The sequence below is a fragment of the Diadema antillarum genome, unplaced genomic scaffold, assembly GCF_040938485.1.
Source record: "Diadema antillarum isolate AM-2024a unplaced genomic scaffold, OU_Dant_1.0 seq00001105_RagTag, whole genome shotgun sequence".
Taxonomy (NCBI): Eukaryota; Metazoa; Echinodermata; class Echinoidea; order Diadematoida; family Diadematidae; genus Diadema; species Diadema antillarum.
This window is the reverse complement of record NW_027271921.1, coordinates 1,264,633-1,291,838: the sequence shown is the minus strand read 5'-3', so window position 1 is coordinate 1,291,838 and position 27,206 is coordinate 1,264,633. Positions and strand designations below refer to the sequence as shown.

The 27,206-nt window shown below is 37.2% G+C and overlaps 1 protein-coding gene and 1 long non-coding RNA gene across 3 annotated transcripts; both read left to right on the top strand.

Moving 5' to 3' along the window:
- The first annotated feature begins 5,935 nt into the window (after window positions 1-5,935).
- Window positions 5,936-10,652, top strand: LOC139743768 (uncharacterized). Its single transcript, XR_011711785.1, has 3 exons — window positions 5,936-6,071; window positions 8,219-8,273; window positions 10,553-10,652. It is a non-coding gene; the product is annotated as an uncharacterized lncRNA (long non-coding RNA).
- Window positions 10,653-10,717: 65 nt separating this feature from the next.
- LOC139743767 (uncharacterized) lies at window positions 10,718-26,247 on the top strand. 2 transcript variants are annotated; one of them, XM_071654220.1, is made up of 8 exons: window positions 10,718-10,732; window positions 12,155-12,276; window positions 14,196-14,325; window positions 15,021-15,056; window positions 15,585-15,756; window positions 17,018-17,071; window positions 19,194-19,257; window positions 25,315-26,247. In XM_071654220.1, exons 5-8 carry the CDS (start codon window positions 15,586-15,588, stop codon window positions 25,698-25,700), a joined length of 675 nt encoding a protein of 224 aa, XP_071510321.1. In that variant the 5' UTR covers window positions 10,718-10,732; window positions 12,155-12,276; window positions 14,196-14,325; window positions 15,021-15,056; window position 15,585; the 3' UTR covers window positions 25,701-26,247. The 2 variants fall into 2 exon arrangements, with proteins under 2 accessions (XP_071510321.1, XP_071510320.1); XM_071654219.1 differs by having other exon boundaries at window positions 15,578-15,756.
- Window positions 26,248-27,206: the final 959 nt, after the last annotated feature.

Genomic DNA, 27,206 nt, shown 5'->3' with positions numbered 1-27,206 from the left:
ATAAAAGGTAGCTAACGTAACACTTTCCATAGCATATCAAAGCCAAGAAATGACTGATGGTTATTATTGGTTGAAGAGTTAACATTAAATGTAAAGTTCCGAAATCTTATACAAAAGGGTCTAGTTATATGCCAATATATATATATATATATATATATATATATATATATATATAGTGAGAACTTTGAGCAAAGAAAATGGGTTTTCATCGGGATTCGAACCCGAGACCTCCGGATTACTAGACCGGTGCTCTACCGACTGAGCTATTGAAAGCCCTAGATCGGTGTTCGTCCCGGTCTAGTAATCCGGAGGTCTCGGGTTCGAATCCCGATGTAAACCCATTTTCTTTGCTCAAAGTTCTCACTATCTATCATTATTTGTTTCTGGTCAGTTTTCCCTTTCCTGTTTCAAAATATATTACAAAAAGCTGCATCGCTTCGGCGATCCCTCGCATTTATTCCAAAGTTGATTTACATCCTTTGGGTTTATGTCAGGTTAATGTGTGTGTGTGTGTGTGGCACACATACACACACTATAGCTTCTGACCACACGAGCAAAGAGAATTAAGGGTTTGGGACGAACACCGATCTAGGGCTTTCAATAGCTCAGTCGGTAGAGCACCGGTCTAGTAATCCGGAGGTCTCGGGTTCGAATCCCGATGAAAACCCATTTTCTTTGCTCAAAGTACTCATTATTTATTATTATTTGTTTCTGGTCAGTTTTCCCTTTCCTGTTTCAATATATCAATATATATATATATATATATATATATATACAGCATACATATATATATACATGTATATACATAGTACAACTGGCAAACTGATTTATTTGTCTTTCAATTTTATATACAAGCACATATCCTTTTTTAAATTGTATATTAATGTTTATTCTACATCTTGGAAACAGAGAATGAAAGTACTATTGTTGTTGTTGTTTTTGTTTTGTCGTTTCGTGCCTAGATTTGAAGGTTATTATTCAAGAAACCTAGATTTAATTTTCTCACTCGTTTGTTTGTTCATAGTTATCATCACTTATCCTAGGGTAGAAACATACTGCATTTATTTTGTAAACATTTGTCTTTTCTTTTGAAGGATGATGTACAGCTGCCTTCGTCAAATATAAATGTCATGAATACTGAAAAGAAAGAGAAAGTTAATTAGATGGAATTTGAATTTTGACAAATTTTCTGAGGACGGTGATACTGTTTACAACCACATAGATATTATACAAGCTAGTTATAACGAAAATTTCATGCCCCCAAAGCCTTCCTCTGTTCACATGCAACTATTCGCTAAACAATAAAACCAGCAAACAACGATCAAAATACATGTTAATCAAATATGTCATTTTCCTAATCTTATGCCTTGCGCTTGTGGAGTGTGCTTGAATAGATATAGTTTTTACCTCCGCCAGTATAGATGAAACCTAGAGCTGGCGGAGGTTATCTTTTCGGATCCGTGTGTATGTCTGTCTGCTACGTCTGTCTGTATGTCTGTTTGTCTGTCTGTCTGTTCGTGAAGTCAAGAACGAATAAACAATTTTTAAACAAAATTAACTTGGTCTGTACATAATGAAGTATGAAAGAAACAATTTATATTTGGGGTCATGAGGTCAATGGTCATAGGGTCATAAATGGCATAAAATAACTTTAATCTCCCAATATCTCAAGAACGGTTAAACAAACTCGCAAACTGTATTCCAAATGACGCAAGAAAGAAACAATTCAATGTGAGGGTCATGAGGTCAAAAGTCAAAGGTCATAGGGTCATTAAGGACGAGAAATAAGCTGAATCTCTCAATAACTCAAGAACAGATGATTTGATTTTGAGCAAACTTGCAGGAAGTGTGTTCATAATGAAATAAGAAGGAAATATTTAAATTTGATCAGGGGCCATAGGGCATAGGGTTTATAAAGGACATATTAAAAGCTTAATTTCCCATTAACTTAAGAACGGATGATCAGATTTTCTTCAGAATTACAGGGCTTCTTCAAAATGAAGTTAGAAAAAAACAGTACAATTTAAGGGTCATGATGGCAAAGATCAAAGGTCGTAGGGGATCATAAAGGACATAAAATAAGCTTAATCTCCCAATTACTCAACAATGGATGATCTGATTTTCACTAAATGTATTGTGTAGATGTCCCTTTACCTCTATGTCTGTGTTGAAGATACCGCCTACAAAATGGCGATGTTTTAATCATGACTGCTTGGCGGAGGTCTGCTCTCTCGGAGTGCACCTCTACATGTATAGTTGATGTTTATAACTTCCCTAGATTTTACGTCTACACATGTATGTTTCGATGTACTGCTGAATAGAGATGCATAAATTACGATCATAAATCGACGTCTATAATCTGTCGTGACATAGGTCCTACCTCTTTTAAAGTTTACAATTCGTTATTCCGAAGATTCGTTAATCCGAAAAAAAAAAAAGGTTTGTTATTCCGAAGTTTATTTCATCTGAAAATGAAATAAGATTCGTTATTTCGAAGGTTTGTTAATCCGAAAATTCATGAAGGTTCGCTTTTTTTGCTGTTCATTATTCCGAAAAAGAATTAGGGTCTATTATAATACGAAGGCGTCAGTACGCACATTCTTTTTTTTTCGGATTAACAGGTTACCCTTATTTCATTTCGGATTAACGAACATCTAGGTGCAGGGAAGTGTGTTTCGGAATAACAAAACTTATTCCATTTTTGGATTAAAGGACCTTTAGAGTAACGAACATCAGTCAATATTTCAACTACACTTCCGCAGATGTTTCGCAGTGTGTTCGTTATTCCAAAGGTTCGTTAATCCGAAAATGAAATAAGGTTCGTAATTCCAATAGTTCATCAGCAAGCACCGTGTTTTCGTATTCGGATTAACGAACCTTCGGACGAACAAACCTTCTTTTTTCATTTTCGAATTGCATTGATCCAAGCTTGCACATTCTTAAACTCAGTAAACTCAGTGTTCATCGCATTATTTGAATTCAAAAAAATACAAAGAATTTTGGAGATGAATGATAACTGAGAATCAGATGAAATAATCACGTTTACTCAACAAATCAAGCACTTGTGTGAAACCAATCTTTCAAGAATTTTGGAAAGAGATGACAAAAGAGAAATTGGACCATATACTATAAGTACTCTTTCAGACCCTTTAATTTAAAAAAGGACATGCATTGAAGATTTGTTTTTTCTGAATTTTCGAGAACAATTCCATGCAATAGGGATAAACTGAAAATGTGTGTTAAGGGAGATACAGTATCATTGACTACATTTATTTCTAAATGTGATACCGTCATATCTACCTTTTTCAGATTTCAAATTTAGGATAATATTCTTAAATTCTTATTCTGTCACAATCATAACTGAGGGTTTGAATCTGTCGAGTAATATAAAATTAAGTGTCTGAATCAGAATCGTTGTCTGCCAGACTTTGTCCAATATCACCAAGAAGACTATGAAATTCTTCTGCAATCTTTTAAGGGTCATTAATTTGGATATCGTCATATACTCAAATTGCGTTTAGGAGGGTCAATGTCTTTCCTAGATTTTGGCTCACTGTTGATACGTATTCCTGACACCGTCTTCGTATAAATCAAACTGTCTATATGGTAAAATGATGTAACTTGGATAATCATCTGGATTTAGTACAAATATTGCGACAACGAGTAAAGCAACATTTATTAAATGGAATATAAAATCATTCTTACGATATTCACGAAAAATGTAGATTCAAGTAGATATATAATTTGAAAGTTAACCCTGGAATTGCTTTATGATACAAGCACGACTGCTTCTGCAATGGAGTATTGTTATCATAATCTGATACATAAACTGAAATTCTGATGATGTCAGTGTTCGTTTGTTTAGGAATGTGTGGCCTATATGGTATAGCGACCGATGAAGTTCCTTCTCCTTCAGTTCCACCATGGAAGAAAGAGATTTCAGATTAGTTCCAAGTTATTCCCGATGCCACATTATAAAACACGATGCATGAATAGGAACAGTGAAAGTGTTTATACATGTGTATTCTGAACAAGACATAGTAAAGAAAGTTATTGGGCACTCGTCACGATCACGACACCCGCAAGTCATACAGCATGATGTCCATGAATCATACATGATGTCCACGAATGAATCATGATGTCCACGAATGATACAACCAACGAGTTATACAGCTCACGAGTCATACAGTTCACTATAACTATATAGACACTAAGTGAACAATTAGGTCCAGGAGCTCTACATACATTTGTCATAATGTAAAATAGGCTCATGAGGTAGACATTAGGCAAAACTAAGATTCACGAACTAGAAACTAAGCAAATAATTAAGGCCCACTGGGGCTCCACACTATATAGGCAAAAAAAAAAAAGAAATCCCACAAGCTCTTGGACCCCCCCCCCCCCCCATTAATGTCTAACTCGTGGACCGTATAGCTCGTGGAATGACTATCATTGACTTAGGTTCAGAGTAGAAAAGAAACAGCATTGGAAATCATCTGATGTGGAAATATTTGATATCTCATTAATGAGAATTATAGAGCCATATTTAAACATAAGATACCCTTTGTAACATAGGCTCCCTATTCATGCTGTAATATCTCATAGGCATACATAACATACAAATATATGACATTGTATGACGTAATACACACATATAGGTCTAATAATACAGATCAAATTACCCATATAGGTCTACACATGTGGTACTAGGTATCTATTATATTGTTTTATGGAATATATTCAACACATTATGGTTGGGTATAGCAGTTTTCACGTCTTCATATTACATGACAGGCAATTGTATGAGGGGAGTGATTAAGAATTAGAAAGAGATAGCAAAGGATCATGGGAAGGGATCCGAGAGGTCTGAGGAAGCGTTATCAATTCAATGAACGTATTTAATGTCCTGTGTCTATGAACAGACAGCATTTCATATTACATGTACTGCTACTGGCCTTCTTGTGTTTAACGGAAATGCGACAATGGGCATTGATTATTTCCTCTATCTACTTGCTTCCGCAGGTTTTGCATGAAATATTTTAGAAATTGGTTGACTCTTTAAAGGGGAAGGCTAGTAACTGATCAATGGGAATCAGTGGAAATGCTGGGAGATGATTGTTCCAATCCTTATGGGATTCATTCAAGAGTTCATTGTATATCTATTGTTGTGTGAAAATGATTTGCTTCAGAACGGTCTCATATTCAAGTAATGTGCAGATTAATGCTCCGTCACTGACCAGGGACGCTAACCTGGAAGCATTAAACTGCACATTACTTGAATATGTGACCGTTCTGAAGCAAATCATTTTCACACAACAATAGATATACAATGAACTCTTGAATGAATCCCATAAGGATTGGAACAATCATCTCCCAGCATTTCCACTGATTCCCACTGATCAGTTACTAGCCTTCCCCTTTCCAGCACATGCAAAAGGAAGCATTTCCGATTCTCTGAGGAAAAATCATTCGCTTTGGAAGCGATAAAAGATCAAAAGAGCAAACCAAAAACAGACCAGCTAAACATTGTATCATGTGTGGTTTATAGAAAAGTCAAGAGAGTGTGGAAAAAATATCATCAACGGATCCGGACCAAAAGAAAAAAAAAAAAAGAAAGAAAAAAAACCAGAGATTGATTTTTTTTTTTTTTTTTTTTTTTTTTTTTTTTTTTAACAGCCAGCGTTAAAGTCAGGTGACAACTCGGCTGTATGGACTTTCATTTATGGCCGGTGGCATTGCGTGCGTAACGTGATATCAAGATTTCACTTTGTTACCTCATTGGAGAAAAGTAACAGCTACCTAATCTCGTCTAATTGTCCACTTCAAGAGATGGCAACATGAGAAACTACATGGACTAGATTGTAGCCATAAATGTTTTGGGCCTTTCATCAAACCCTTTTTTAGATTTGTGTGTGTGTGTGTGTGTGTGGGCGGTCGGGTCATTGTCAGGAAAGATGCCAGCAAGAAGAAGATACGCTGCTAGTTCGATGTTTTCACTGCTGCTGTTGGCTACAGCGCGTTTAGCTGTATACAGCAGCGACGTCTTTCCTATCTGTACCAGTTTGTGCGAGGTAAGTTTCCAAAAAAAAAAAAACAGCTGCTTGAGAGATTATGATTGTTTGCATGGTTCGACATTGGCCAAGTTTGATTCAGCCACAACCTTATTTGCGTTGGCTGCTCGATCGTCGATAGAGCATTGCTACTGTTACAGTTGACGTTGCATGTATAATGAAAAACATCAAAAGTCACCATCAGTATCAATTGCTGGGAATGCATTCATCTGTAGGGATTGTTTGTCAGTCATTAATGAGTTATATTTAAGAATATAAAAAGGAAATATGCATTGCAATGAATTAGGGAACAATTAAGAGTGTCTGAGTTGATTTAAGGGCAAGTAGAGGTTTATATTATTGTTATCATTATTATCATCATTATCATCATCATAATTCATTATTATTATTATTATTATTATCATCATCATCACTTTAATACTATAATAATAGCAATAATAATAATAATGATAACAATAACAATTATTATTATTATTATTATTATCACTACTACTACTATTACTATTATCATTATCATTATTATTCTTTACAATTTTCAAATTGCGGGTGAATATATCAAAATATCGATTGTCCTTCTCATCCTCATCCACACCCTTTTTGAGTAGTCATATCGACTTTTTGATAATCATACTTTTAGAGGAGCGAAAAAAAAATCTGAGTTTCACCGATCGATCGTAAAGTCAAGCATGCATTGCATTTAATTTCAGAATCTCCTCATGTCCGATGATATATATACGTGTACCGCGTATGCATCGTTGTACAGCAAGAAAGATGTACTATACACTCAGCGAACCTCGTCTAATACAAACAATAATATACTCATATAACGAGAACAAGTGGACTTCAACAAATCGCAGAAATCAAATGGATCGAGTTACGGCTGTTTCTGGTGGGAAACTGGTTTACTGCGCGTTTGTTATTTCAAACTCTATGCTCACTTCCGACTTCCATGGTACTTTCCTCTGCACATCTAAATCATTCAGCAATGACAATGTAGAAACAATTGTCATGTCGTGTAATTTGCTGCGCAGAATGACATACATGTATGTACACATTTGAAGAACTTGAAATGATCGAAGTGACAAATGAGCACGTTCATATACATGGGCTTCTAACTAAAACAACAGCAGACGCGAATCGGAACATTGCTGATTCGTCCACTTGTAAAGTGCACATTAATCTGCTATTTAAACCTTCTCCTTCCAACATATAAAGGTTGATATGTAAGAATTTTGGCAATGAAACCTCTGACTGCCATTAAAAATGTTGAGACCATGTTTTACGGTATGCGTCTTCATGCCTGCGTCAGAGCTGTTTATTTCAATTGACGATGAGTGTACATGTCATAGGTCAAGAGACTTCGGGGCATCGCCTTGGTAACAACACGGTACGAAAAACATACTCCAGCGTCTCTATTTCAAGTCAGATAATGCGTCTAGGCTTAGACTCAAAAAGGCATTTTCTTGCGAATGTAAGCTACTGTTTCATCTTACTATTATCATCAACCAAATGTAATTTTTCATGGCATATTTTTTTTATTTACCCCTAAAATGGCCAAGGCTGATCAAAACGTTACCCCTTAATTTCTCTTTTGAGTTGTAGTAAGAGTTGTAATGATTAGCATGTTGATAAAATTAGAGTAAAGAATTAATGTTGTCATAGTTTGTAACAGATGGTGTAGTGTATCATTAAACATCTCAAGACTTATAATGTAAGATTAAAGATTTTTGAACTCTAAAAAACGAAAAATATTTGATTCACGTTTTAATTTTAAATACTGTCATTCACTTGACAAGTGGACTCATCCTTGGAAAATTAAGAACTCCAGTGATATTGTCTCCCTGAAAGGTACCGTAGGTTATATATCTCCGCTACATTTTTAAGGTGGAAATTCTTAACTTTGCTCTTGGAAAGAGATTATAATGATCATTTCTCATTCCGTTCTTGATTCTTGCTCGTTTATTCAATCAAGTGCAAAAAAAGTCGTGCAAGTCACCATTTTCAAAACATTATGCTTACGAAATGCATATACAGTATGGAATTGATCATGTCATTTGTGTGTAGTTTATAGTTAAGGGCTATACATATTTTTATATCTGATGAATTTGCAATAAGCTATTTTGCTCTTATTATCAAATTCATTTCAGGACCCAGCAGCCAATCAACCCAATTCAGGGACAGTTCCGTGTATCATTACTCTACGTAAGTTATAAATGTGTCAGTATTTGTGACATGGTATCCCCTTCCATATGGAAATTTTCGGTGCCAGTAAAAATTATCAGCGGTGAAAAAGTCACGCGTTGAAATATCAGTGTATACATCGAGGATAACAGTGGCAAGGGTAGGATGTCAGGCGTTAAAATGTGAGCGATAAAATTGTCACGGGTATGATAAATGTCAGAGGAAAAATGTTAGTGGTAAAAAATGTCGCTGAAAATGTCAGCATTAAAGATGTCAAAAGTAAAAATGTCAATGGTTAAGTCAGGGGTAAAAATTTCAGGGATTGAAATGTCAGAGGTTAAAATGTTAGGAGTAAAAATATCACAAGCAAAGATGTCAAGGGTAAATATATGATTCTATGCATAAGATGCACTGCACGTATGCTAATTGCAGAACAGCAAAACAAAATTATAAAAAGCAGCTTTCAACATTCTGTTTCGTTGTGATGAGCCTCGTGTAGAGACCTTGTATTTATTTTCATTTCTCGACCCGCTATCTCGTTTATACATGTTGTATACAATATGATGGAGACAATTAACGGTTTTTCCTTATTTCTTCCCCTTTTTTCGGGGTGCGATTAGTCGTGATACCAAAATTCCTTCTTGTCGGCCCCCATTCTGATTTGTGGAATCATTCGTTATCTAAATCTGTTTGACCTTTAAGAACGGATCTAAACCATGCTCGGTTAGGCCTACAGTTCGCAATTCCGAAGGTTTGTTTGTTCACACTTTTCCGGGTTTTTTTTCGGATTAAAGAACATTTGGGATAAACAAACCTTATTTCATTTTCGCCCACTGTGCCCGATGATGCCGGAGAAAGAATCTCAGAATGTGTCAGGTTTTCGGGTAATCGGGTTGACAATGTCAACTATTCCGCCTGTACTGATCGCTCAAGATTACAAATATTTCTTAATCATCTTTACAATACAGGTATTACTATTATAATTGTCATCATTCTTCCGTTGTCAGGATTTTATGCTATCATTACGATTACTATAATTTGCATTATAAACACGAACATTTACCTAGATCATGTGAAATCCCTCAAGATTACAAATTGCTTCTCTGTTTACATTTACACCCACACAGGTACTTCAAACCAGGAAGAGAAATACACTTTTGCATAGTTGTCGGATGTGCAAAGCCCTTTATGGCGAAGAACTTATAACATTATACATATTAGTAATGGCTTTGATTTATCAGCCACTACAAAGAAGTCACATGATCTTCACGTATAAATCAAAGCCAGACGGATAGCCTGTCAATGACTGGGTTGGGGAGGTTATTTCCTGAATTGCAGATGAAAACATGAAACTCTTGTCGTCCAGCAAAATGTGCGATAGCCATTGGGAACGATAATTCTAGTCTTAAAGCCGATAGTTTACACGAACCAAACACAATGTCATATATTGCTCCTCATGTAGCTAGTCGGTAGCCTTACATTGTGTTGAAGTGGTTATTGTTTGGTCTTCAGTCCATTAAACTTGCTTACATAGCCCATTTCGTCTAATAACTTAATCATAAGCCCTTATTTGAACTAGACCATTAACTCCTATCCTAATCCCTGCATTTTCCCTAATTTAAAGCCCAATTGGAGTTCTTCAAATGGGAAATATAGATTTAATGGTGAAAAACAAAATGTCAGTTTCTTTGGGGAAGAGGGGCGAGTCGGGGCGGGTGGAACTATGCGCAAGTGAAGCTCCAGAATTGCTGAAACATCCGGTGTCATTATTTCATTGTCGACTATTACCTCTGACAATTTTACAGCTCCGTTTTATCTGACGTTTTACCCTCTACATTCTATACCCGTTACTTTCTAGCTGACATTACCTTTGACATTTTTTTCCAAGAACATTAATTTTTACATCTGGCATTCTACTCTTGACATTTCTACCGCTAATATTTTTTACTCTTGAGCTTTTTACCCCTGATATTTTCACCGTGACATTTTTACCTGCGAAATTGTACGAGTGACTTTTTACCATTGGTACTTAACTCTTGACATTTTTACCGCTGACATTTTTACCCGGAATCGGAAAATCCCATCATGGTTTTCAGATCACCAGCTCTTCCAAGGTTTCTTGTACCCATCCTCATTTACAATAGATGCTTTCTCTGACCCTTGTCCAAACTTACTCGATGTAGCTCCCTTTCCAGTTTCATATAAGAATTGAATACAAAGTTGATGAATGAACAGATGATGGATTGTTGATAAACAACACATTTTTTTTTTTTCAATACAAAAATTTTCCAATTTTCCAGCTTGCGCATTTGGCAGGACTGTGGCCACTCGTAGAGCCCCGGGAAAACCGGTCAATTTTACTCTGCAGTCTGAAGCTGAGGCTGGCCCCGATAACTTGATCTACCTCAACATTGCTGCTACGTGGTATGCCTCAAAGGGTAGGTCGGTAAATTGACAACGGACTCCTTGCTGGTAACCCAGTGAGTAGCAGACGCCTGGTTTAAATCAAAACTTAAAGGGATGGTATAGTTTTAGTTTGATCTGATTTGATTTGATTTGATTTGATTTGACTTCTGAATTTTTCACAAAGAAACAAACAAGATTTCCAATAATACTCATACTACATCCAACACAAAATGTATATGAATAATATCTAATGTACCAAAAACAAAGAATATTACTGAGGTGAGTTATAATCATACAAAAACAATTGGAAAATCATTGATTATCTAATTGAATTATTACGAACAAAATGCAGGAGACCGCCATCTTAAGATGAAGCTTGAATTTGACGACGGCCTTTGGAAATGCATATGGCTTATACCTCATTACAAATCGTATAACGAAGTGGGGGTACGTACAAAATGCATCAGTGCAAAGGCGAGTTAGGGTGCAAGTGTATATGTGCAGTTTTGTTGTTCTTTTATTTCTAATGTTATTTGGTTGAGGCCTAACTTCAGGTTTCTAACTTCTTAAGTGAAATAATGAGAAACTTCTTATGAAATATGAATGAGCATGTAATTCCAAGAGGGATTCAACTTTATTTGATGAAAACTGGTATTGAAATGGTTGGGATATCCAAAACAGAGCAATCCTAACAATAGGTAGGACATCTTTTATCAGGATCGCTTTGTTTATCTTTGTATTTGAATGTCTCAGCCATTCCAAAACGATTTCCATATAACAAACTTTGAATTCATCTTAGATTTGTATGCTCTGTATTATTTCACAAGTGGTTTCTTGGTATTTCCCAAAAAGTTAAAAGCCCAATCCTTATCCCCACCAATACTATACCATCCCTTTAATTCCGGTATAGTGATAGATCCTACAGCATTATCATGAAGAGTGCAACATGTGTCTTTATGGTTTTTGGACAGACCAATGTTACAGTGCTGACGATTGGTGAAAGGACATCGTAACGTATAGAGTTTTAATGCAGACATGCAGCTTCAACAAAAACCGGTCTACACTTTGAATTGTCATACAATGTGAAAATTATATAACCCCCTTCGCCTATAAAAGTAGTCATCTTCAGTAAGGACAATAAGCACAATACCAGAGTTGTTTGATGCACAACGTGATACTATGTCTTCTTATCATTTTTTAGTCAATTTCTATGTTAAGCAAATAAGCAAAGATTTGTGTTTATTTAAGTTAGTGGAAAACTTGTGCGGAGATGACATCATCACTGTTTAAAATACTTTAAAACATTAAAAACTATGGATAGCACTGTAATTCCATATTATCACCACATCCATATGATCTTGTAGGATATCAGTGAAACTATTACAGTTCTTTTCGATTGATTTTGCTATATTATTACATGCAATGATATGAAGCAAAGAATGGGGTATGCCTTTCCTGCTAAACCCACCTATTGTCGTTTACCCTCTGTCCAACAGTCCACATTTATAATTTGACCGGCTTTGAGGTGAAAGTCTTATGTGCGAGTTCGGCATGTGTGTCAAGTCAGTTTTGCTTCAACGTGTATTTCAACCGATCCCTGACAGCGGCAGATGCAGGGGTAAGTATAGTATGTGGCTTCGTGTAACCCTTTACATGATGCGTGTGAACCATCTTCATTAAAAACAAAACCCTGCACAGACGTCAAATTAAGAATTGTGATGGGTTATTTGCTGAATGACGGCAATGGTTTGATAAACCACACATATCAAAGGGATGGTAAAGTATTGGTGGAGATGACAATTGGGCTTTTAATTTTTTGCGAGATACTAAGAAAACACTCATAGTACAGAGCATACCATTTTAAGAGGAATTGAAAGTTTATTTAATGAAAATCGGGTTTGGAATGACTGAAACATCCAAAAACAAAGTTATAACGATCGTTATAAAGTGTGGGTCCCACACTTTATTGGAATCGCTCTTTCTTGGATATCTCAGCCATTTCAAAACCAATTTTTTTTCCAAATAAACGTTGAATTCCTCATAGAATTACATGCTCTTTCATATTTCATAAGAGGTTTCTCATTATCTCGCCAAAAATGTTAGAAACCTGAATCTAGGTCTCAACGAAAACTGTACGACCCCTTTAATGTAGGCCTACCAAGTTTATGAGGTTTTCCAACTGGTAAGTGACCGTATATAGGGAGCAGTATGTTTTTTTTTTTTGGTTGTTTTTTTTTTGTTGTGAGTGATACTAACTATGCAAATATCTCCCTTTGTCACCGTCAACAGCTCCTTTCTTGGTCCCTGCCCCTGTAGTTTCTCCCTGATTATCTCCTCCTTAATTCTCCTGGCTCAGTTACTCACCCTCCCCCCCCCCCCCCCGCCACCAATTTCTATTTGAATCTTTTACCTTATCTGGTAATCTGAAGGGAGGAGAAAGGTGTTAGGAATAGGAACGAATATGCGAAGGATGTTATAGATGGCTCTGGGTTTATTACAGAGACCAGTGAAAATGTAGAATTGAAAAAAAAATCACAAACAAATAAAAAATTTTATACGACACCTCGAAAAATTACATATCAGGAAAGTAGAATATGAACCAATAGAACAGCAGTATAATATCGTTCCCGCTTCCTGTAACGTAGATAAAATCTGAAACCAGATTGCATAATCAAGATATGTCAAAATCTTTCGATATTTGCAGTTACATACACATTCTGATGATAAAAGTGATATCAAATTTGGATAACTTACTTGATTTTATGATTCATATATCATTCTGGAAATACAAACAGGAAACACAAATGCAGGGTATGGAGAGTAATAACTAGTCTGTGAGGTGTTGTTGTCTGTGTCTGTGTATGTACAACTATTTCTCTTTACTTCAATTTGTGGTAACATAAAACACAATTCTTTAGCTGTACAATGTGCTCAACTTGAATGTTCACATCTGTAGTCACTGCTGAGATGCACAGAACATGCAATTCATTTCTGGGATCTATTAGTATGGAAAAGAGGGTTTTTAATTTGTCAGCTACTAGTATATCATCCATGTCGAACAAGGTTATACATGTTAGGGGTCATAATAGTCAAAGCTATTTCGTGTTGCAAACCAGCAAAGACCATTATCTATGACTCCCGACAGCATGACTGCCAGATCATGAACTGTAGACAAAGAAGATGTAGAAATCATGATGTTGTCAAAAATTATACATGTGATGTATGTGACTTGATCTTACTAACACAAGTAAACAAGTTTGTTCGCTGCATGGTTCTTTCTTTGATCATAGAAAATGCTATACCCTTTCAAAAACAAATATGTATACACACATATACAATATATATATATATATATATATATATATATATATATATATATACAATATATCTATGTATACATATATATATAATTTTGACTTTGATCACGTTTAAGACCATTGAATCTGTATGAAAATGCAATCAAAGCATGTCCTCATGTTTTTGTTTGTTTGTTTGTTTGTTTGTTTGTGGGTTTTTTTCGCTGTCTCTCGATGTCAGAGCAAATTTTCAGCGAGCTGTCTCTTTGGCAACTTCTCAATGCCTGACATGGAGTATTCGGTAAGAGTTCGGAGTTTACCTCACAACAACAGAGATTCAAACAGGGCTGAAGAGAGAATCACTCTGCCAAGTGAGTTAGCATGCATACGTCTTGCCACCACTTTGAGGTATAGGTGATTAAATGAGAAGAAAATGATACGTAGACCTAAGTATGTAGATGATGCACGTGACACAGGACACTTGTAAGTACTAACCACCATATCTTTGGGCTGTTAATGTTACAAAGGTTGGATTACTTTACGAACGCTCGACGAAGTAATGTGCATTATTTGTTTTGTAAAATTTAATGGTGACATGATTTAGATTTTGCAGCAGCCATTTCTGTAAGACTCCCATCACGCTCAAGCAAACTGAACCACACAAAACAACATGCGAAAAGCTTAATTTGTAATACACCTGCAGTGCAAGTTGAGCGGTCGGTCTATAATAGTTCAAAGAAAATTTGGGTTTTATACAAACCAAGAGACTGGTCATACGATAACTTTCATCCAACCACTGAGCAATATTTTGCAATTATGTTAAATTCAAAGTAGTTCACTGTAGCAGAATAAATAATAATACCACTGGCATTGTGGAACACTTGTGTACAGGGTTGAAGTAAGAGGAATAAAGCATGCAGTTGTGGAGGTAGTTTATATTAGTCACTGTCAGTGTTATTAATATGATCAACGATGTGATTGATAAATCTTGATTATGATGTCAAGTGATAATCATTACTACTGTTTTCATTTTGATGCCCTATCACGTTTCTCTTCTCGCTTTCAGGTTGTAGAGAAGAAGGAACAGTTGCACTGTGTCGTGGTGAGTTGGTGCCGAACTCATTTAAAATGCAATGTCGTCATGTTTAAGTTGTCTTTGGTATTCAAGATAGATTAAAAGTAAACGAATAGAATGACAGAAGTTTCACTAAATCTCGCGTTCGATAGCGTGACAACACTGCCCCTTCTAGTCAATTATTTTCCTTATGTCATTATTGCAACACCCTGTATACAATACTTGTCGTGGGCATGTAGATGACGATGACTATCCTGATTAGCCAGTCCCGCACACGGCATATAGAAGGATCTTTTTTATGCTCAGGAGAAATAAGTGCTAGGAGCCCACATACTTTAGGCCTGGTTTCCCCCTGACGTATACTTCAAAATTTCGGTATGCACACAAAATGATTATTTTGAGGGCCCTATACAAGAATACATCTTGTAAAGATGTTAACACATATTATGAAGAGCTTGCTTCCAAAAGGCTCTAAATCCATCATTTTTTTTAATGGACTTAGCGCCTTTTGGAAGCAAGCTCTTCATATACTTTGCTTTAATACGCAGTGTCCAGCATGGAGCATTGGGAGCCGAAACCGCGGCCGCTGGTCTCCCCGAGAGGAACAAGGACCATAGCCGTCTCCGTGAGTCCCAGGGAAGGCAGAAACTACCATGACGTGCAGTACAAGGTGTACCTCGAGAATAACCACACATATGAGATAATGGGCCCTGAGTACACCAACATTGTGAGTGCTTACCCTCTTGGCAAGTTGCAAATGTCTCAACTTCCCATGCAGAAACACTTCTGCGAGAATGACATGCGCGGGATGGATATTAATTCACCTGTATGAAAGTGTTTGGGAGTGGTTTTAATCTAAGCGCCCTAATTCTAGCAATGGAATTTCACCCGACCGAGTGCGGAGAGTTACTCGCGGGAAATTATCACTTTTTACAGCACGACGACGAAGCGTACATCATCACTTTGGTGCGGAGCGAATTTTAGTGAATTTCAGGGTTCGTTAACAGTTGCAATCAAATTCGTAAACAATTGCAGTCAAAATTTAATTCACAAACAGTTTGAATTGTCGTAAACATTTTCAACATTTCTTTGCGACAAGAAAAAAAAAATGTTTCAACATGCTTACAAATGTTTGCGAATTTGACTGCAATTGTTTACGACTTTACGCTCGCAAACATTCGCCACTCAGTGAGATAACCCCAATGTACTCAGATCTATTGAATCATAAACAAGCGCAATTTACTGGAATTATCTCAGCACAAAGAATAATTGATATCATTAAAGTTTGTACTTTAACTGTGTACAATAATTTTATACGGTATTTTTTCAAAGGAGAATGAAACCCAAATATACATGTGGATTGAGTGACTGCAGCACAATATTAGTAGAATTATACATCACTGAAGTTTATAGGAAAATAGTACAATCTTTTCAAAAGATATTAGTTTTGAAAGTTACGGTGCCGCCGTTGTCTCATGAGAACTACAACAGTTCATGACGTCAGTGCAGAACAATGCTATGAAGAAAACACTAAGAAAATTCAAGCATATTTTCTGTTTTCCAGCATTAATGGAAGAGCATTTGATTGGACCTCTGACAGACAGCAGGGGAATATAACATTATTCTTGCCATAATGTTAGTACCAAGTCAAAGGAATGTGGACTTTTAATAAAAAATGCCATTTTGTGGTATTCTCGTTTTATGTTATGATGGGAATCATCGCGCACTGATATTCATCCTAAACTGTTGCATGTCTCTTATCTAGCAATGACGGCACTGAAACTTTAAAAATTAAAACTTCTGGATGTATTGTCCTATTTCAATCCAACTTCACTGATGTGCGCTATATGAAAAATAGCTGCATTCTCTCAGTTCTCATAATGATATGGGGTTTGATCCCCTTTAAATGGAGATGATAAATGAGTTAATATCATTATGTGCATGTCATGATGCGTCATCGAATCACAATATGTCTTTTTTCATTTCAGACTCATACTGAGGCTAAATTCTACAATGTTCCTGATGGCACGTACTTTGCTTTGGTAATTCACATCGTTCATTTGATTTGAGATGCAAGTATAGGGGAGGATAGATTTACACGTACTTTCTTTTGATTCAGGGGGACTTTGATGTACATGTACTTTGTTCCGTTGAAGCTTCAAAATGAGGATATTTTTGAGCGGTGACATATTATTTCTTACAAGGGTCTTTGAGCCAAGTTTAAGCTGACACCCAAATTTCAGGAGTGGGATAAAACACGTTGGTCTTCCTAGAATGCAAGAGACATGTAAATTGTAATCTTTATACACATGGATATTGTATATTTCTTGATTTTCTTTATTTTCAACATGTGTGTTAATGGAGAAATGAATACACCTAGGTATACCAAGGAGGTACTAGGCAAGCCTAGTACCTCCTTGGGTATACGAGGCATTTCCCGCGTCTGTCCATACGGGTACACTCATTACTTATGAAACTCTGAGACTGAGAATAGGATAGATTTTCTGACCAGATCCTGGCACGCCACATGAGAAAGATGATATGTATTGATAAGTGTTTGGGCAGTTTCTCTCTTCTCGTTTGTTACAATGTTCAGTTTAGCTCACTTCAATTTATTTTCATATTCCCATGCTTCTCAAAGGAATAGCAAATTCTCGTGACAATCGTACAACAAATAAGAATACAACTTAATGTATATAACCATGTCTTTGGATTGCACGTTACAAGATAGAGAACGTACTGAACACAAAATGTTTACGGTCTGGTTATGCTACAAAGATATCTTAAAGAAGTGACGGAAATTATATGATGGGGCCTGCTTCTTAAACTACAGGTTTCTTAAACTACAAAAATTCATGGGCGTAAAAATTAAGGATAACGGATGTGATTGTCTTGACAAACTGAAATACCACAGGAAAAAAACAACAACAATGTTGAAGAATGAACTTATATAAATGTTAACCACATATTGTTTCGACCTACTAGTATCCGTTGAGTAAATTCATAGATTTCGTAATATACGATAACTTAAAAGTTCTGCATTATAAGATATTGTAATTGTCATGACGTTAACTAACGACGTACAATTCAATATTCTTTTGCTGTTCAGTCAAGTTGCTAATCATCACGGTGCCAGTACCATTTCACTTTACAATGTCTATTCTCAGCAGGTCTGCGCTGAACATAATTGTATCCCCCGAACAGAGTTCGGAGGATACTATGGATTTGGCCTCGTTGCGCCGCGTCCGCCGCGTCCGCCGCGTCCGCCGCAGAGATTTTCTTGTGAGCGCTCTACTGGCTGCAGTTCTTCGATCATCTTCAAATTTGGCATGAAGGTGTATTATGGTCAGACGACGAAGCCTATTGTTTTTGGTGATGGCGCCCTCGCTTGTTCCGTCTTTATACATGAAAGGGTAAACTTAACAGGGTCTGATTGTGTGTTCGATGCTGGCCTTGTTTCTCGACCGATTTTTTTTTCTTCAAATTTGGTATGTCAATGTATCATAGTCTAATCTATACACCTATACCTATTGATAATGCTACCCTCACTGTTTCAGCTTTTACAGGGTCAAAGGTCACCCTAATCATGTCAAAATTTGCAGAAGTGCTTATTTATGCAATAACTTGATTGTTACTCAATGGATTTTATTCAGACTTGCTAAGGAGATGTATGGGTGGTCATTCTACATGAAGGACACAACAGTTTGTGTTCACGGCGCCCTCAGTGTTTCGACTTGGATGCCAGTGCACATTTCTTGTGTGTGCTCTATTAGCCACATTTCTTATCAAATTTTCTTCAAGTTTGGCAAAAAGGTGCACTATAGTGAAATGAAGATGGCTATATTATTTTTGATGGTGGCGCCCTCACTTGTTCCGTCTTATACAACATTCTGGCCTTGAAAAGTAATCCAGATGGGGTATGGGACGGGTTCGGGGGATACATGTGCTCGATTGCGAGTGCTCTAGTTATGCTAATGCATTTTGATGAATATCATAGGGACAGTGTGTGCTGCTATTCCCCACACCACTTTCCTGACAATGTGTTTCCCTGTCTTCCTCTTTTTCGCACATTCACATGCGCTTTCTGACGCACTCGTACACTCACAACACACACACACACACACACACACACACACACACACACACACGCACACACGTGAACAGATGAAGGTGAGCGAATGCGACGACTGCACAGTATTTAAATCGTCGAATGCGATCAAGATACCAGGTGAGAACGACTTCCTTTCCGAGGCTTAATCATTCATAGAGAATGATTTCAGTGAGTGATTTCGGGGTCATCCCGCGAGACCGACATAAAAAATAGGTTCATGAGTCGTACGGCTCACGAGTCATGCAGCCGCATGACCTTCGACACTATAGGCAGGAAAGTCTCACGAGACCGACACTACAAACAAAGCCCACGAGACCGACACTACACAATAAAGGCCCACGAGACCGACAGTGTGCAAAAGAGGCCCACGAGACCGACACTACACAATAATGGCTCTCGAGACCGACAGTACGCAAAAAAAAGGGCTCACGAGAACAACAATAGGCAAAGAGAGCCCACGAGACCGACACTCGGCAAAGAAGGCTCACGAGACCTACACTAAGCAAAGAAAGCCAGCGAGACCGACACTACGCAAAGAAGGCTCACGAGACCGACAGGATGAACAGCGCCATCTACATGTCAATTACAAGTATGTACCTGTATAGGGTATTGTATGAAGGGGAAATAATATGCTGGCGGGTTCAATTTCGTCACGCTATCGAGCGACGGATTATAACTAATTGAACAGCGCCATTGTACATATCAACGAGTATGTATCTAGTATGTATTTCTACACGTGTGCCTTTTAGGGGGCAGTTCTTTTACGCTTCGGGGAGCAAAATTGTTACCACTTTTTTTTTCAAAGTATAATTGTACTCTTTATGGGCCCCCACCCCCCCCCCCCCAAAAAAAAAAAGAAAAATAAGAGGACGAGAACGATGCATGGTTCAATTTTAGATCTTTGATAATGCCATCGAGCTGTTTTTAATAGGCTTTCCCGATTTCTAGCTAGAAGATGGAAAGGATGTAAGTTCCCCCTTTTCTTTCTCGCCTTTTTTCACAAACACTCAACCATGCAAACACAGATCTTGAACGTTTCAGGGGGTGAGGGAGGGCAACTGACGGGGTAACACCATAGCAACTCTCATCTCTCAACTTCCATCTCTCATCTTCCTTATGTCATCATCCGGATACAGTACCCTATACAATTAATTGGTCTATAGGTGGCGCTCTTCATCCTGTACGTCTCGTCTGTCTTCTTTGCCTAACTGGTGTCCGTCTCATGAGCCTATTTTGCTTAGTGTCGGTTTCGTGAGCCTTCCTTGCTTAGGGTGGGATTTCACGGAGCACGCGAACGATTTGCGAAGGACGCGAATGACAAAATCCAACATTCGGAAAAGTTTTTCTCCGAATGTTTTCCGACAATGAAGCCGAAAACTATTCTTGCGCAATTTGTGCGAAGTTCCCACGACGTATGTGCGATTGTCGTGTGTATCATTGCTAAAGTACAGCATGTTACGTACACGAAGAACACGCGACGGAAATGCGAACAACGAAACATTTTCGATAATCATGGGAGAAAATGTAGCAAGGAGAGGTGGAAGCAAGAAAAAAATCAACTCAAAAAGCTTTCTTGAGTTGATTTTTTTTTCTTTCCTGTATTTCTCCTTTCTTTTTCTCTCATTTCTCTATCGTGTGTTTGCCTACATTTTTTCCCCTAGGACGTATCTCCACTAGTAAAGCATTTGTTCCTTTTTTTTTTGCAGTTCCTCCAACACATAATCTCTATAGTTCAAATGAAATTTACATACTTAAAGGGAAGGTAAACCCAAAGAACAATGTGGAGTGAGTGAAAGCAGCAACATTAGTAGAACACATCAGTGAAAGTTTGAGGAAAATCGGACAATCGATGCAAAAGTTATGAATTTTTAAAGTTTTGGTGTTGGAACCGCTGGATGAGGAGACTACTAGAGGATATGACGTATGAGTGGACAACAATACAAAGAAAATATAAAGGAAATTCAACAAAAAATCACTTTTCTAGAATTATGAAAGAGCAATGGACCAACCGCTTTCAGAAAGCAGGAAGAATAATTGCTACCCTTAACATATGTCAATATCAAGTTGATGGAATTTGTAATTTTCATGAAAAATGGATTTTTGCAGAATTGTCTTTATATTTTCTTGGTATTGTTGTCCACTCACACGTCATAACCTCTAGTAGTCTCCTCATCCAGCAGTTCCAACATCAAAACTTTAAAAATTCATAACTTTTGCATCGATTGTCCGATTTTCCTCAAACTTTCACTGATGTGTTCTACTAATGCTGCTGCTTTCACTCAATCCACATTGCTCTTGGGGTTTACCTTCCCTTTAAGATTGATTTTAAGTGTATTCTGCGATTTTTTTTTTGTATATCAAATATTCTTTCTCTTTGCTAGTCTTTAATTTCTTTCGTTACTATAGTTGTTAATATTTAATTGTTTGATGTTTAGATGTATACTACGATTTTTATTTGTAGAAAACGTACAGGGCATACATCCCTCAAACGTGCGCTAAACGTTCGCGAGAATGTCTCAAAAGGTACGCGAACAGTTCGCGATTACGTCGTAAAATGATCGGAAAAACTTCGCAGATTTCGCGTAACATACGCGAGACATTCTCCGAAGTTTCGGAGTCTGTTTGGGGTTTCACGAACATTTTGCGAACATCGCGCGTGTCTTGCGAAGGTCTTGCGCATATGACGAAGCTTTAAAGACACTTTCGAGAACAATTCACGAGCAAATCCCGACTAAGTGTGCGGAAAAGGTTCGCAAAAAATTTCAAACTTTTTTGAAATTATCGCCGAAGTAAAAACGACATTCGCGAACAATTGACGACGCTTCCGAACCCTCACGTTTGTTTGGCGATCTTTTGCAGACTAAAATGCGAATGCTGGATTTTGCCATTCGCGTCATTCGCAAATCGTTCGCGTGCTCCGTGAAATCCCACCCTTAGGGTGGGATTTCACGGAGCACGCGAACGATTTGCGAAGGACGCGAATGACAGAATCCAACATTCGGAAAAGTTTTTCTCCGAATGTGTTCCGACAATGAAGCCGAAAACTATTGCTGCGCAATTTGTGCGAAGTTTCCACGACGTTTGTGCGAATGTCGTGTGTATCATTGCTAAAGTACAGCATGTTACCTACACGAAGTACACGCGACGGAAATGCGAACGAAAAATTTTCAATAATCATGGGATAAAATGTACCCAAGGAGAGTTGGAAGCTGATTTGAGTTGATTTTTTTCTTTCCTCTATTTCTCCTTTCTTTTTCTCTCATTTTTCTATCGAGTGCTTGCCTACAGTTTTTTCCTAGGACCTATCTCCACTAGTAAAGCATTTGATTTTTTTTTTGCAGTTCCTCCAACACATAATCTCTATAATAGTTCAAATGAAATGTTGCATACTTTAGATTAATATTAAGTGTATTCTGCGATTTTCTTTTTTTTTTTGTGTATATGAAACATTTCATTCTCTTTGGTAGTCTTTAATTTCTTTTGTTACTGTAGTTGTTAATAATTGTTTGATGTTTAGATGTATGGTACGATTTTTATTTGTAGAAAACGTATAGGTCATACATCCCCAAACGTGCGCCAAACGTTCGCGAGAATGTCTCAAAAGGTACGCGAACAGTTTGCGATTACGTCGTAAAATGATCGGAAAAACTTCGCAGATTTCGCGTAACATACGCGAGACATTCTCCAAAGTTTCGGAGTCGGTTTGGGGTTTCATGAACATTTTGCGAACATCGCTCGTATCTTGCGAAGGTCTTGCGCATATGACGAGGCTTTAAAGACACTTTCAAGAACAATTCACGAGCAAATCACGACCAAGTGTGCGGAAAAGGTTCGCAAAAAATTTCAAACTTTTTTAAAATCATCGCCGAAGTAAAAACGACATTCGCGAACAACTGACGACGCTTCCGAACCCTCACGTTCGTTTGGCGATCTTTTGCAGACTAAAATACGAATGCTGAATTTTGCCATTCGCGTCCTTCGCAAATCGTTCGCGTGCTCCGTGAAATCCCACCCTTAGTGTCGAACTAATGGGCTGTATAACTCGTGGGCTTATTTTACTTGATGGCGAACTCGTGGGATTTATTTACTTAGTGTGGAACTCGTGAGCTGTATATCTAGTGGGCTGTATGACTTGTGAGCTGTATGACTCGTGGACTGCATGACTTATGAATTGAATTGAATTGAATTGATTGTTTTATTGTCCACAATGCGAATGTGGAAATGCGCCTTCCACCAGCGTTACATACAAGAGATACAAACAGATAACAATTGTTCATTGAACAACATATACGTCGCAGATTACGAATAACATGAAACATAAATGTTTTGCAATACTTGTTTCAGAAAAATGAAAATAATAACCATTATATTCATAATACATATTACATGTATCTCATTCAATTCATTCATTTAAATAAATTCTATAATCATTATACTTATTGTCAAAAATTCAACTTTCAGCAGATCTGCCACTTCTAATCCACATTTTGTTTTCACATCTATGCCTCAAGGCCATAATGCCTACCAAATTTGATTTCAATTGCTTCAAAACTGTGGAAGTTGTTCACTCCACTAAATTAAAAAAAAAAACACCATACGGTTACCATTTCAACGCTTTATTAAATACAAACACAAAGAGTGTCTTACACCTATAAATCATCATAAATACCAATTTTAGCATTGATTGCCTATATACTATGGGAGTTATTCAATCCACAAAATTTTGATAAAATTATGATTACCATGGCAACGCTTTGTCCGACAAACACAAAAATTACGTGTTCCACATCTATACCTCAAGGCCATAATGCCTACCAAATTATGGGCTGTATAACTCGTGGGTGTCCATCTCGTTATGTGCACCCAGCTAATTTTGCCTAGACGTTGAAACATTTCAGCAAAGAAAAGCAAAAAAATAGTATGTTCTCTTTCATAAGATGCATGCTCTAGTGAGAGTGCATCATCGACGAGTTACATATTTCGTAAGGATCCATGAATCTCTACCATATATCTTAAGTTTGCCGCTGGTGGCTGTTCAGATTTTATTGCCAAATTCTCTGCCTTTAGCTGATTTCTTTGATCGATTGATTGATTGAGCTATTTAGTTTACTTCAGAATTTCTTTTGTATGTATTGGCTGTAAATATATTGGTCAAGCCACGTGGAAGCTTTTCTTGTATACTCAAGAACAGCTCTTGCCATGAATGTATGTCGACAGTTTACGGTACATCAGGGCATCTCGTGATTAATAGTTGAACAGCTCGTCTTGAATGAAAGAACTACACAGATTCCATGTCAGCTGCACAGTTACGAATCTACCCTCAAGTTTGCCTAAGTATACTCTTCAATTTACCCATCATGTTCTGAGGTAGTATTTGAGTGGGCAACTCTGAAATTCTGTGGCATATCCTACAGTGGAGAAAGATTGGATGGAACGAGTTGAATCTATTAAATCTGCACAAAATCAGGGAAGAAATGGTACAAAATATGTAACAATTTAGAGATCTCCATCAGCTTTAGTCTCCCTAAAACGTGTTCCTGATACCTTTAAGAAAGCTTTTTAAAATTCTGAAACAGGAGCAATTTTGCATGTGCAATAAAGGCCTCGTATCAGATTATATATAATATATATATATATATATGTATATATATATATATATATATATATATATATATATATATGTTCATCTTGGAATTTTCCACGTGTTGGATCCATGGCGTACTTGAGACTCTTTCTTCTAATAATTATATATATATATATATATATATATATATATATAATATATATATATATATATATATATATGTATATATATGTACAGGTGTCTTCATGCAATCTCCACCTGTTACGTCTTCCCTGTCCAGAAATCTCCCAGCAAAAAGAAACAAGCAAACAAACAAATAAACAACCTCCGTAAGTGCAATAGCAGTTTTCTTGCATAACAAATGTAAGAAATTATCTGTGACACACGTAAAAATCTAAGAAAGGAACACCTCATCAGAAAATGCTCTGTCATTGTGCTATGTTTTCATAATTGTAACTTCCTATAAGATTTCTTCAGTTGCAATTATCTAACAATCCTTTATGAAATAACGTCGGGAAAAAAAGTCACCGTACCATGTGGTGGGTTTAATACCTCTCACTGTCTCCTATTCTTCTGTGCCTTACCCCCAGCTCCGGAACCATCTCTTCCTGAAATCACCCTCACTTCTTTGCCGCCACCCAATACTACCACAACCGACACCTCGCAAACACTTACAACTACCACAATCTACCGTAACACCTTGCAAACACTTGCAACTACCACAACTTACATCTCGCAAACACTTACAGAGGATAGCGGGAGCCGAGATTCTACGGCGTCGAGATCTGTTCTCATTCGGAACGTGGTTGGCGGATGCCTTGGAGGGATTTTGATACTAGTAGTGCTTGTGATCTCGGTTGTGATCTGCAGAAATAAATTTAAGACTGCATGCTGTAGCGTTGTGAAAGACAAGAGTGTAAATGACCCAGAGATCAACCTCTCGACCAGATCCCTCGTCGATAGCAACAACATTTAAAATGATGCAACGTTTAGTGGCAGACAGGGTGATGGTTGCAGCGGTTCATCCAGTTCTTGATTCATCAATCTTCACACTATTCTTGGTTTTACAAAGGCACATAAATCACTGATGGTTACCATCGATTGCCAATTTGACACAAACTTCAAAGTTTCTTTAGTTATATGTTGTGTTCTGTTCAGTAAATATTGTTAATTTCTTATCTTTGGTTAAAATTGTCGAAACGCTTTCAGCCTATATGGAAAAGGCGCTATACAAATATTGGGTGTTATTTAATACCTAAATAGATCCTTGTCATTTGATTGGTTGTTTGATATTGATAATTTGTCCCATTTTAATATTACGTCATTATTCGTGCAATTGTGGCTCCCTTAACCGTGCAATCTTGGATCCACGCGATTTGCTTCATTGCACGCATGCCGAGAGATCGGAACACTACGTACGTAAAACTCTTGCGTCTTACAAAAGAGGAAATCCACCCTAAAATAAATGAACATCAGAAGAAAGAGAAAAACATTCCCTCAGAACGTTACAAATATGACAAAAATCGGAAAAGAAATAAGGAAGATACGACATTTTGAAATGTCACATTTTTTCCGAAATATTTCTCGGCCAGTCTTTATGAATGTTCAAATCATCAAGTCATGTCATGCTCTCACAATTTCTTATTCATTTCATACACAGAAATGACACAAAAACTTATATTTCAGCTGTATAGATAAAAAAAAAAGAACTTGTCGTAAAAGCTCCCAAAAGAAAAAAGAACAAATGTTAACTCCGACATGTCTTGGTGGGATCATGCTTTTATTTGTATTTGCCAAAAATAACGATTTTCGGAATTTCATATATAACGTATATAACCAAGTATTAGAATAAGCATTCATGTTTATGCAACAGCTCCCGTGTTTTATTTATGACCTGAGGATTTTTTTCCAAAGTATGGTGGAGAGAGAAATTAGGAAGTGATGGGTGTGGGGAATGGAAGTTGTTGGCAAATTGGAATACGTTTACATAATTTAGGTCCATTACTTTTATCAACAAGCACATACATTGTTCATTTTTAAAATGTATAGATAAGCTGTGTAATGTAAGATTTGTGTATGCCCCAAAGCCATGCTGCTTCTTTATCAATAAACTAATTACGTACTAAGAAGTATTCCTCGTCAGCCTTAGTTGCAACCAGTGGCGTATCTAGGGGGGGGGCAAGGGGGGCACGTGCCCCGGGCGCCACTCCTTGGGGGCGCAAAAAAAAAGAAGAAAAAAGAAAAAAGGAAGAAAAAAGGAAAAAAGAAAAAGAAAAAAAAGAAGAAGTAGTAGAAGAAGAAGAAGAAACAACTCACCGGAAGGGGGGGGGGGAGGGGGGGGGGGGGAGGAAGAATGGTGTGGGGGGGGGGCAGAAAATCAAATCAAAAAAGATAAAAACAAAACATAATGATGACTCGGACAAAATGACAATGTTTATTGTGTTCACACAAGAATTCCATGTTATGTAAGCTGAAATACAAC